Below are 11,760 nucleotides of genomic sequence, written 5' to 3' on the forward strand. Positions count from 1 at the left end.
ACAGTTTGATAGGAAGTTAAGATGATCCAAGAGTTCTAGTGTTGGGTTTTATTTATTTATTTAATTAATTAATTTAGAGACAGAGTCTTAACTGTGTCGCCCTGGGTAGAGTGCTGTGGCATCACAGCAACCTCAAAGTCTCTTGGCTCGGCCTCCATGTAGCTGGGACTATAGGCGCCCGCCATACGCCCGGCTATTATTTTTGTTGCAGTTGTCATTGTTTAGCTGGCCCCGGCTAGGTTCGAACTCGCCAGCTTCGGTGTATGTGGCTGGTGCCGTAACCACTGTGCTACGGGCGCCAAGCCATAGTGTTGGGTTTAAAAAAAAGGACGTCAAAGACTGTACAGATTTTTTTGTAGTCAATATGTAGTTGAAAGTAGATGTGTTCTGAGAGTAGAAAAGAAAGCCGAAACCAAGAAACATCTGATAACAGAAGATGTCAGTGCATTGAGCTCTTTGAAGTTTAAGTCTAGGTTTATATTTTATCTAGACTGGCTTAGTTCATCAAACTACTCAGATTCTTAGTAATTGGCACTGTTAATTTGAAAATATGAAACTGGCTGGGCGCGGTGGTTCACAAATGTAATCCTAGCACTCTGGGAGGCTCAGGCCAGTGGATTTCTTAAGCTCAAGACTTTGAGACCAGTTTGAGCAAGAGCAAGACCCCCGTCTCTACTAAAAATAGAAAAAACAAGCCGAGTCTTTTGGCCGGTGTCTATAGTCCCAGCTACTTGAGAGGCTGAGGCAGGAGGATCACCTGAGTCCAGGACTTAAGGTTGCTGTGAGGTATGACACCACGGCTCTGAACCCAGAGAGACAGAGTGAGACACTGTCTCAGAAAAAAAAAAAAAAAAAAAACTAAAAATTTGTGAAACTGGATACTTTCTTTTTTTTTTTTTAGAGACAGAGTCTCACTTTATCACCCTCAGTAGAAGTGCCGTGGTGTCACACAGCTCATAGCAGCCTCCAGCTTTTTTGGGGGGTGCTTAGGTGATTCTCTTGCCTCAGCCTCCCGAGTAGCTGGGACTACAGGGGCCCGCCACAACGCCTTGGCTATTTTTCTTTTTTTTGTTGCAGTTTGGCTGGTGCTGGGTTTGAAGTCACCTTCCTCGGTATATGAGGCTGGTGCGCCCTACTCACTGAGTCACATGTGCTGCCCGGAACTGGATACTTTCAATAGCTTTCATTTCTTTTCTTTTCTTTTTTTTGAGACAGTCTTACTATCTCACCCTCAGTAGAGTGCTGTGGTGTCACAGCTCACAGCAACCTCCAACTCTTGGGCTTAAGCGATTCTCTTGCCTCAGCCTCCCAAGTAGCTGGGACTTACAGGTGCCCGCCAAGATGCCCAGCTATTTCTTTTTTTAAGTTTGTTTTGGTTGCTGTTGTTTAGCAGGCCCCGGGCCGGGTTTGAACCCACCACCCTCGGTGTATGTGGCTGGCGCCGTAACCACTGTGCTATAGGTGCCGAGCCTTTCAATTCAATTCAATTCAATTCATTTATTTGTTTATTTATTTATTTAGACAGAGTCTCACTATGTTACCCATGGTGGAGTGCTATGGTGTCACAACTCACAGCAACCTCAAACTTTTGGGCTTAAGATACTCTCTTACCTCAGCCTCTCGAATAGCTGGGACTACAGGCACCCACCACAATGCCCCGCTATGTTTTTGTTGTTGTTGTTGTTGTTGTTGTCGTTGTTGAGCAGACCCAGGCCAGGTTCGAACCCGCCAGATCTGGTGTATGTGAGTGTGTGTGGCCAGCGCCATAACCACTGAGCTATGGGTGCCAAGCCTGCTTTCATTTTATTAATGTCCCACTTTCTCTCCCTTTTTCATTTTTCTATTAAAAGAAAAAAAGGCTCAGCGCCTGTGGCTCAAGCTGCTAAGGTGCCAGCCACATACACCTGAGCTGGCGGGTTCCAATCCAGCCTGGGCCTGCCAAACAACAATGACAGCTGCAACCAAAAAATAGCTGGGTGTTGTGGCAGGCGCCTGTAGTCCCAGCTGCTTGGGAGGTGGAGTCAGGAGAATCGCTTGCGCCCAGGAATTTGAGGTTGCTGTGAGCTGTGATGCCACGGCACTCTACCCACGGTGACAGCTTGAAGCTCTACCTCGAAAAAAAAAAAAAAAAACAAACAAACAAAAAAAACACCTCCCTAATCTTCCAGAGACTTGGAGGACAGTGCTGTGAAATGAGGGAAACTTCTAGTTTTTGAGCACACCCTGCCTTCTGTTATTTTGTTTATAAGCCTACATGATCCACCCCTATGGCATTAATTGGTATTCTCTATTCTGATGCCTGTCAAAGATTTTCCAATCCCTTCGTCCTGAAGCCAATACTTATATATGTATACATATTTTAATATTTTAATTTTTTTTTTAAGAGACAGAGTCTCACTCTGTCATCCTTGGTAGAGTGCTGTTATGTCACAGCTCACAGCAACCTCCAGCTCTTGGGCTTAGGTGATTCTCTTGCCTCAGCCTCCTGAGTAGCTCAGACTACAGGTGCCCACCACAACGCCTGGCTATTTTTTTTTTTTGTTGTTGCAGTTTGGCCAGGGTTGGATTTGAATCCGCCACCCTCAGTATATGGGGCTGGCGCCCTACTCACTGAGCCACAGGCACCACCCAAGACTTATATTTCAACTTCATGTGTGTTTAGCAGATACCTCCAATGCATCTAATGTGATTATTTCTTAATTAAGGGTGACCCAAATCAACACCACCACTAAAGTCCCCTCTGCCCCTCATCTTCAACCATGCTTTGTCACAGTTGATGGGGACAGTGTTCTGAAAGCAGAGGTACTACAGCTGTCCTAGAGCCCCCTGGTTCCTGCAGACTTGCAGTTAGTTCATCTCTGTCCCTGTCACCTCTCATTGTCTTTACTGTGGTCCATCTGCCATCTCCGTAGGCTGCTTCTCCACTTCCAGCTGACTAAGTAAGTAGTTACGTCTCTCACTAGCTCCTAAAGGCCCTTGCAGTCGTGTCCTGCCTACCACTGTACCACAGACACCAGTTCCAGCTGTAGAGGCTTAGAAATTTTCCCCGAAGGTTCTTTTTTTTTGCAGTTTTTGTAGTTTTTGGCCAGGGCTGGGTTTGAACCTGCCATCTTTGGCATATGGGGCTGGCACCCTACTCCTTTGAGCCACAGGCACCGCCTGAGAAGGGTTTTTTTTTTCCTTTTTCTTTTTTTGTTTTTTTGTTTTAGTTTTTGGCTGGGGCTAGGCTTGAACCCTCCACCTCTGGCATATGGAGCTGGGGCCCTACTCCTTTGAGCCACAGGCACCAAGAGAAGGGGGTTTTTGAGTAGCAATACCTACTTAGAAATTGCTTTTGAAAGCAAAAAAAATAAATAAATTAACATACTTAGTTAAAAAGCCTACCCTGGTCTTTCTCCTTTTCCACTTGATCATCTGGGACACATCCTTAGGTGCCTGTCTTTAAACCTTACCTGGGCTCAGTGGGGGAATATTGCATCTTCCACAGCCTGTTTATGGCCTGGCTTTTTCCAGTTAATGGTCCTTTTGTGGTGTGGAGTAGCCTGACCCTAGTCCTCAGCTCCTCTACCTCCACCACTTGTTTTTCTTATGTTCTTCCTAGAACCACCCAAGTGGGTAAGGGGTGACATTTCTCTATACTTCCTTCAATCTAGGTCTCTCTCTTCCTTTGCTGCTGTTGGTGATGAAGGGGGAAAGGAAAGATTATCTAATCACTTTTTCAGGTGTAGATGAGTTTGTGATGTCTGGGCCTGAACTTGATTTCATTAAGGGCTGAAGGTGAAAAATAACTAGTTTTATTTATTTAAATCCAGGCACACTACTTACATTCTCTGAACAGAAGGCATTGTCTAATTTCGTATTTTTCAAATGTTTCCTTAACCACAATTTACAGTATGTAATACAAAGTAATTTTATATCATAACCCTAGAAATACATGTCTATCTATATGCAATACAAATGCATGCATATAATTGAAACAAAAGTTGTATCAGACATATCTTACTGCACGTGATACACTCAAGTATATTTATTTCATAAAAAAAGGGCTGATCAAATCCACTAAATTAGGGGTTAGGAGACTTTCTGTAAGGAGTTGCATAAAGTCACTTTTTTTTTTTTTAAATGCTTTAAAAGCCTAAACCTCTACTGAGGGCAACATAGTGAGGCTGTCTCAAAAAAATAGAAAAAAATAAAAATAGAAAAAACACTGTTAGCTTGCAGGCTTTACAAAAACATGCTGTGGGTTGGATTAGATTTGCAAGCTTTTGGGCTGGAGTTTGCCACTCCCCCACCCCCTACAAAATTAATTTACCCACCACCGGCTTTTGCAGTCAGGAAAAAAATGGCTCTGGTTTTAACTCTGAAGGTTAATTGAGAGAGCCCAGCTTGCCTTTTTCCACCCTCCCTTTCTCTTAAGGCAGTGGTTACTAAACCTGGCAGAATCACCTGGGGGAACTTTAAAAAAAAGTACAATTCAGGGCAGGGCAGGGTGAGGTACCTCACGTCTCTGTAATCCTAGCACTCTGGGAGGCTGAGGCGGGTGGATTGCCTGAGTTCAGGAGTTCAGAGACCAGCCTGAGGAAGAGAAAGACCCTGTCTCTAATAAACAGCCGGGCGTTTTGGCAGGCACCAGTAATATCCCATATCCCAGCTACTTGGGAGTCTGAGGCAAGAGGATCCATTGTGCCCAAGAGTTTGAGGTTGCTATGAAAAATAAGATTTACAGAATTGCTACTAAATCATTTTCTTGGTCCAAGAACCAGTTTTGAAAACCCTAGCATTTGGCAATGACCTTTAAATCTTTCATAAATGAATGGTAGCCTCTTCCCCTAAGAAGAGGCCCTAATAAGAAAGCAAACAGATTAACTATGTAATTTAGAGAAATAAAGAGACAGTGTTTTTTCTCTTAATGGGAGAAAAAATTTTTTTTGAGTACCATGATATAATTCCTAACCTTAAAATTACACTTCCTTCCTTTTTTTTTTTAATTACACTTTTCTTTGTAGCTTTGCCAATTTGAGAATTTACCCACATGGATTGGTGCTGCTGGACCTTCAGAGTTATGACAGTGATGCACAGAGCAAAGAAGAAATTGACAGGGTCAGTTGCTTGTTGCTATTTTCTCAAGTGTTTAAGTTAAGTGTATATAACTTAATGACATGAAACTTGTTTTCTCTTAATTGCTGACTTCCCAGTTAACTTAATTTTAAACCTTCCTCCCTCCAGATAAGTGGTCTTAGAAAAGCAGTAGTTGTCCCTGAGTTGTTTTTAGGGGCCTGGTTGTCAGCTTGCTTCTTTAACTGCTTGAGTATGTGTAGTGATTTTACTTAGCACTGGAGAGAATATATAAAACTTTTCCCCAGAACCCTTTAGACTTCTCTTCCCTGTTAGTCTGCTGTTGAGACTAAGGTTGGGTCAGCAGCATGAGAGACAGTGGGAGGGTGGAATTGGGCCAGGCATGGAGGCTGCTGTAGGGATGTGGGGGGGTCAGGTGTGTGTGTCCAAATTGCATAGCTCTGTCAATAGGGTCTCAGTCTTCTGGTCTGTAATTTAGCTGTTCCATGCAGCTCATTCTATAAGCCTACTGATTTTTTTTAATTGTAGCTTTTGAACAAAGTTGAAGAAAGAATGAAAGAATTGAGTCAGGACAGTACTGGGCGAGTAAAGCGGTAAGTACACTCTTGAACGTCCTCTTACATTTGTTTGATCAGTGAAATAATCAGAATGGCGGTGTTGTCCCCAGTAGTGTCTGCTTAAGATGTGGAAAAGATCAAAATCAATACCTGTTTCTGGCAACAGTGAACTGAACTACTGGGTCCCTCACACCAAAATGAGGCAAAATGTATAAACTTGTGTGCCCATGTGTGCACACACACAGACACACACAGAAATGCCGGATAAAATGAAACAAAGGCAGAAAAGAGATAGGGAGTGACTTCAAGGAACTTGAAGTGTGTAAAGCTGAGCCCTAGATATGGCCACTGCCTCAAAGGAGCTTAAACTCCTAACCCCCACCCCTTCAGGAAGGAGAAAAGGATACTTGTCAGTTCAGGGTTCTGGGCCCCAGAGTAGATTTAAGCAATTTTAAATTTAAGCAATTTTAAGAGACTTCTGTTAGGGTAGGGTACTAAAATTTCCTTCAAAACTTTCAAGTAAAAACTTGCCAAGGTACTCAGAATTGAGCGGCCATCTACTTTAAGCTGCCATGGGTAGATTCTTTTTCTTTTTCTTTTTCTTTTCTTTCTTTCTTTTTTTTTTTGAGACAGTGTCACTCATTCCCCGAGTGGAGTGCTAGAGTGCTATGGTGTCGTCATAGCTCACAGCAACCTCAAACTCTTGGGCTTGAGCAATCCTCTTGCCTCAGCCTCCTGAATAGCTGGAACTACAGGCACCTGCCACTACATCTGGCTAGTTTTTCTATGTTTAGTAGAAATGGGGTCTTGCTCTTGTTCAAGCTGGTCTCGAATTCCTGACCTCAAGCAATCCACCTACCTCAGGCTCCCAGAATGTTAGAATTATAGGTGTGAGCCACCACACCAGCCCCTAGGTAGATTATTTTTAAATGATAATGAAGAAAATGAAGATTTCCCTGTCTAATGGGGTAGGCACTGGCCACGTGTGTCTATTTAAAGTTAATTAAAGTAAGTCAGCTCCTAAGTGGCATTAGCTTCATGTCAATAGCTAGCGGCTAGTGACTGCCATGTTGGACAGTACCATTGTGGAACGTTTTCGTTGTCAAAGTTCTGTTGGACAGCCCTGAAGTGTTTGCCAGTGTTGTCAGATTTTAAAAGAACTTTGAAAAGGCTGGGCACGGTGGCTAACACCTGTAATCCTAGCACTCTGGGAGGCTGAGGTGCGTGGATCGCTGGAGCTCAGGCGATCAGATCAGCCTGAGAGCCCTATTCTCTACTAAAACTTGTTCAAAATCAGCCTAAGACCCCCATCTCTCCTAAAATAGAAAAATTAACTGGGCATTGTGGCCTGTAGTTCCAGCTGCTTGGGAAGTTGAAGCAAGAGGATTCCTTGAGCCCAAGACTTTGAAGTTGCTGGGAGCTATGATGATGCCAGGGCACTCAACCCCAGGGTGACAGAATGAGACTCTATCTCAAAAAAAATGAAAAAAACTTTGATAGAAATAGCAGTTTCAGCATTTGTTTGAATTACTAGGTTCTGGTATGTCATGGGAATTAACAAGTATGTTGGATACATTGCAGGGCAGTTTACTCTTGTTCCGCCTTGGTGGCCTCTCATTAGGCAGTAAGGCATAGGAGGCCTATCCCTTGTTCATAAAGTTAACATCATAGACTGTTTTCTCTATTCCATAGCTCTTTTGAGAAGAGAGAATCCTTATTGGCAAGAGCTAGGATGTGTAGTACTACTTAATGACTAGCTACGGTAAGTTTGATCAGCTCATGGGAAAGCTCTAGGGCAGATATAAGATAACAAGGTAATTACTTACCCTCCTATAGGTAGAATGAAAAGCTGGAATCTTAAAATGAAAAGAAAAGGTAACATACTGCAGAACTGGCCCACTCTTTTGGGATCTGTCAGCACACCCAGACTCTCCTGTCCTACTCAAGCTTTGGGGCCCTCAGCCATGTCTCACCTCCTTTCCCATCCTTTAGAACACATCTACATTCACACAACTTTTTGGGCATTTCATATTTTCCAGTTTGCAGAGTTTTCCTTATCTTCAGCCGTTTGAATCTAATGTGTTCTTGGGGTGTCAGAAAATGTCTTAGATAATTAATGAATTGGCCCTTGGCAAAATGTAGTCTGATTTTAATCAGGGTTACTTCTAGGAGTGGAGAAATAGAATAAATAGAATATATACATTTATATAATATATATAAATTATATAGAAATATAATAAATAGAATAAATATATTTGTGGGCTTCAGCATTCATGAGAAGTCTTGGTTCTTTTTTTTTTGCGTGTAGTAGTTTTCTAAGTGGGAGGGAAGTTAGGCTTTAGATTTTCAGTTCAAAATACAGACTTATTTTTGCTTATTACAGTTTTTACATGTTTTCTTAAAATAAGAGTGAAAAAATGAGAAGTTGGGTATACCTTGTAGGTTTTGTTTTTGGCCTCAAAAGGACAAGAATTGTACTTTTTTTTTTTTTTGAAGTTTTGGCCTGGGCCGGGCTTCAACGCGCCTTCCCCTGTATATGAGCCACAGGCGCTGCCTGTGCTTTTTTTTTTAAACTGAGGATTGACATTGTTAAGAGATTAGATCATTAACAAGTAACTCACTAATATTATCTGAAATTATTCCCCTTTGGCTGATGAATTAAATCTGCATTTTCAACTAAGAAGCCACGAGGTTTGCTTGAATATATTTTCATATTCTACTTGCAAATGAAAAGGAACAAGAAAACAAAGTCACATAAGTTTTATTAAAAAAAAAATTCTTGGCATTTGCAGTTATCTGAGGCACAGGACACATTCCATCTGACTTTCTATAGTCCAGTTTCAGTTTTCAGCAGTAAAGGTTGAAACAAGTTCTGCAGGGCTCCAAAATGTCTCCTGGTAGCCATCGTAAAGAGATGCACTTTATGCTGGGTTAAGTACTTCATCAAGGTAATTGCATCCACGTCCTGTTAAGATCCTTGTTTTTATACTAGTGTTGCAAGAGCTCTTCCCCTGGGCCTATGCACTGGTGACACAATTGAGAATAGGCATTTGTTTATCTTCAGTGAGTTTGTCAAAGTGTAGTAATTGCCTATAGCTGGCTGGCTGTCAACCAGGGGATGTGTCTGTCACCTTCATCCAGTGCTGTGGTTGGCTCGTTCACTCACCTCTACTCCCCACCATTAGGGGTAGAAGAAGCACCCTCCAAGTCCTGTTTGCCTCGTCTCTGGGGGATTGTCCTGAGTGGAGTTTCACATTTTAGAATTTACGAGAAAAACCCCTGCTTTGCCTAATATCCCGAAAGCTGAATTTATTCACATAAAAGGCCAAGAAGTGTTTAAGTCAGGAGTTGTTAGGATTAAATGAGAGTTTGTGGGGGTTTGCTTTGTCAGTGTCAGTGTCCTTTGCAGATGTTACTGTTTCCTTATAGAAAGCTTGTTGCAACAGGTTGGGACTGTATGTTTTCTTGGAAGCAGGTGAGTGGGGATTGGAAAGAGACAGGAGAGGCAGCTCATCCCAGCTCTGAGGTGTCTGTAGCTGTACATCATGCTGTTTTACTGTTGAACGCTACTGGGTTTGAGAACACATGACTCGCATGAGGTTGTATTCTGTGTGCAATGAGTTCTCATTTTCTTTGTGTTTGGTTCTGATTTGCCATGCCCCTTTTCCAGGTCTCTCTTCCTTGTCACTTAGTGTCCTCTGCTGGTAGTTTCTGGTACATTCACCCTGTTAAAAATACTATTTATGGAAGAATAGAATCAGAAAATTGTTACTTTGCAGCTACTCTAGTGATAATTGGTTTAGGTAATAATCTTCTAGATGCTAAAACCACTGGTAAAGGTTAGTTTGGGGATTAGGACATTTATCTGGTTTCAGGGGACCACCCTATGGCCTGCTTAGTAATTTCAAAGGGTAAAAAAGGAGAGATGCAGTGACTACCACTTTAACCAAGTAACCACGCACTTAGCATCACCAGTAATAGCAAAAGTATGTGTCCTGTGTTTCTGATATCATGCCTGTGTCTAATAATGAGGGGACCATCAGGTAAACCTGCAGGAGGGTTTTTTGTTTGTTTTTAAACACAACACCTGGTTTGGACTTAAGAGATAACAATGCTACGAAACATCAGGAAAAAAAGAATGTGCTAGGTTACGTGAGGGTAAAAAAGGAAAAATAGGAAAATTCACTGTATGAACCTGTATTCAAGAGCGGAATACCTATAAAGGACATAATTGGGACAATTGAGAATACTTGAAGATGGATTCTGTACTAGGTAATGATATCACATCCACGTGAACTTGTGTGAATGTGCTAATGGCAATATGGTTATATAGGAGGTCTTAAGAGACAGATAACCTGCTGGAGTATTTGGTGAAGTGTGACGTCTGCAGTGACCATTTTTCTCCTTCAGCTTTTTCTTAGGGAAAATTTAAAGCATACCAGAAAGGTTTTTGGGGAAAAAGAAAAAACCAGACTCCTTTTTATAATAGTTGTTGACATTTGGTAGTGGCCGTGATTGGACTAAAAGTCAAGGCTTTGTCAGGAGTCTGCCTGGTAGTCAGATGGCTTTCTTTTGTACGCTCTTCATCCCAGCTCCTTTTGTAAGGAAGTGTTCTAGTAAGGCACAGTCCTGTTTCCCTCTTTTTCCAGATTACCACCCATAGTTCGAGGAGGGGCCATCGACAGATATTGGCCCACTGCTGATGGGCGCCTAGTTGAATATGACATAGATGAAGTGGTGTATGATGAAGATTCACCTTATCAGAACATTAAAATTCTACACTCGAAGCAATTTGGAAACATTCTCATCCTTAGTGGGGATGTTAGTAAGTACTCCATCCCTGCCCTGATCAAGTAACCACGTTTTCCTAACAGTGCTATTGTGGATTTGCTAAGTTTGTCTTTGATTCTGTTGTTCCTTGAGATGCACATTTATATCATATTAATTTGTGGATTGTCTGGGCTTTCTTGCAAACTTTGTCTTGAGTTTACTTCCTCAGTGATGAGTATTTGGATTGTATTTCAAAAGTAAATGCAATTGTTAATTTAATAAAAACTGTTATGGAAAAATTCAAACCTAAGTAGACAAAGTAATGTGATGAACCCATATGCATGCACTATTGAGCATCAGTAGTTATCAATTCGTGGCCAGTCATATCCCTCTCATTTTGAAGGAACTCCCAGAAATAGTATTTTGTCTGTGAAGATGTAATTTTTAAAAAAATTATTCAACATATCAACACATTCTTAAGACTAGTTTTTCTTCCCATCAACTAATGTCCATTTGTGTTAGGTGTCAGATGATCAGGGTTGATGAAAAGTCCTCAATCGAAAAAAAAAAAACCACCTCTCCTCCCCGAACCTTGCACGTTATTGACAGTTTTTAAAGATTGAAAATGAAAATATTACTTTCTGGCTAGATTCTAGCACTTTCTTGTGTGGTGAGGTCAGGTATTTTGTGTGTTTACATAGCGTTACCAGTTTGGATCTTTGTTTCTCTTTTCTAGATTTGGCGGAGAGTGATTTGCCATATACCCGGGCCATCATGGGTAGTGGCAAAGAAGATTACACTGGCAAAGATGTACTGATTTTAGGAGGCGGAGATGGGGGCATTTTATGTGAAATAGTCAAACTGAAACCAAAGATGGTCACCATGGTAGAGATATCCTTTGTTGTATAAGAGAACTGAATGATTTCAGTGGACTGCTTTTCTTCCTTCCCATAGTGTCTTACAACTCAAGTTATCACAGACTCCAGTGTTATATAGATTACCTTCAATAGATGTTTCGATTTAGTATTAGTAGATTTTTATGTGGCCACCAATAAAGAAGCTGATGTAATCTAGTTGAGGATTAAAGAAGAAGTGACTTTGATACTGTGTCTACTACTCAACAATTTCTGAAATGGCTTCCCTAAACCATCTCAGAAGAAGAAAAGAAAATTCAGTTCCTTTTCAGTGTCTTTAGTTGTGAAGATAAAATCGCTGCCTCATCATTTTTTAAACTTGTGATACCCAAATTAGCATTATAAAACTTTTATGTTTGTTAAAAGTATTATTCAGGCCAGGTGCAGTGGCTCATGCCTGTAATCTCAGTACCCTGGGAGGCCAAGGTGGGAGGATTGCTTGA

The 11,760-nt window shown here is 41.5% G+C and overlaps 1 protein-coding gene across 1 annotated transcript in view; it reads left to right on the top strand.

Annotated features, from left to right (window-relative positions):
• SMS (spermine synthase) overlaps positions 1–11,760 on the top strand; it is a 62,641-nt gene that overhangs the window by 26,650 nt on the left and 24,231 nt on the right. Inside the window, exons 3-6 of the mRNA XM_053579740.1 lie at positions 5,007–5,100; positions 5,605–5,669; positions 10,283–10,458; positions 11,140–11,294. Of these exons, the coding sequence (XP_053435715.1) occupies positions 5,007–5,100; positions 5,605–5,669; positions 10,283–10,458; positions 11,140–11,294 (490 nt within the window). The remainder of the gene's footprint in view (positions 1–5,006; positions 5,101–5,604; positions 5,670–10,282; positions 10,459–11,139; positions 11,295–11,760) is intronic.

This window comes from Nycticebus coucang, chromosome X (genome assembly GCF_027406575.1).
Source record: "Nycticebus coucang isolate mNycCou1 chromosome X, mNycCou1.pri, whole genome shotgun sequence".
NCBI lineage: Eukaryota > Metazoa > Chordata > Mammalia > Primates > Lorisidae > Nycticebus > Nycticebus coucang.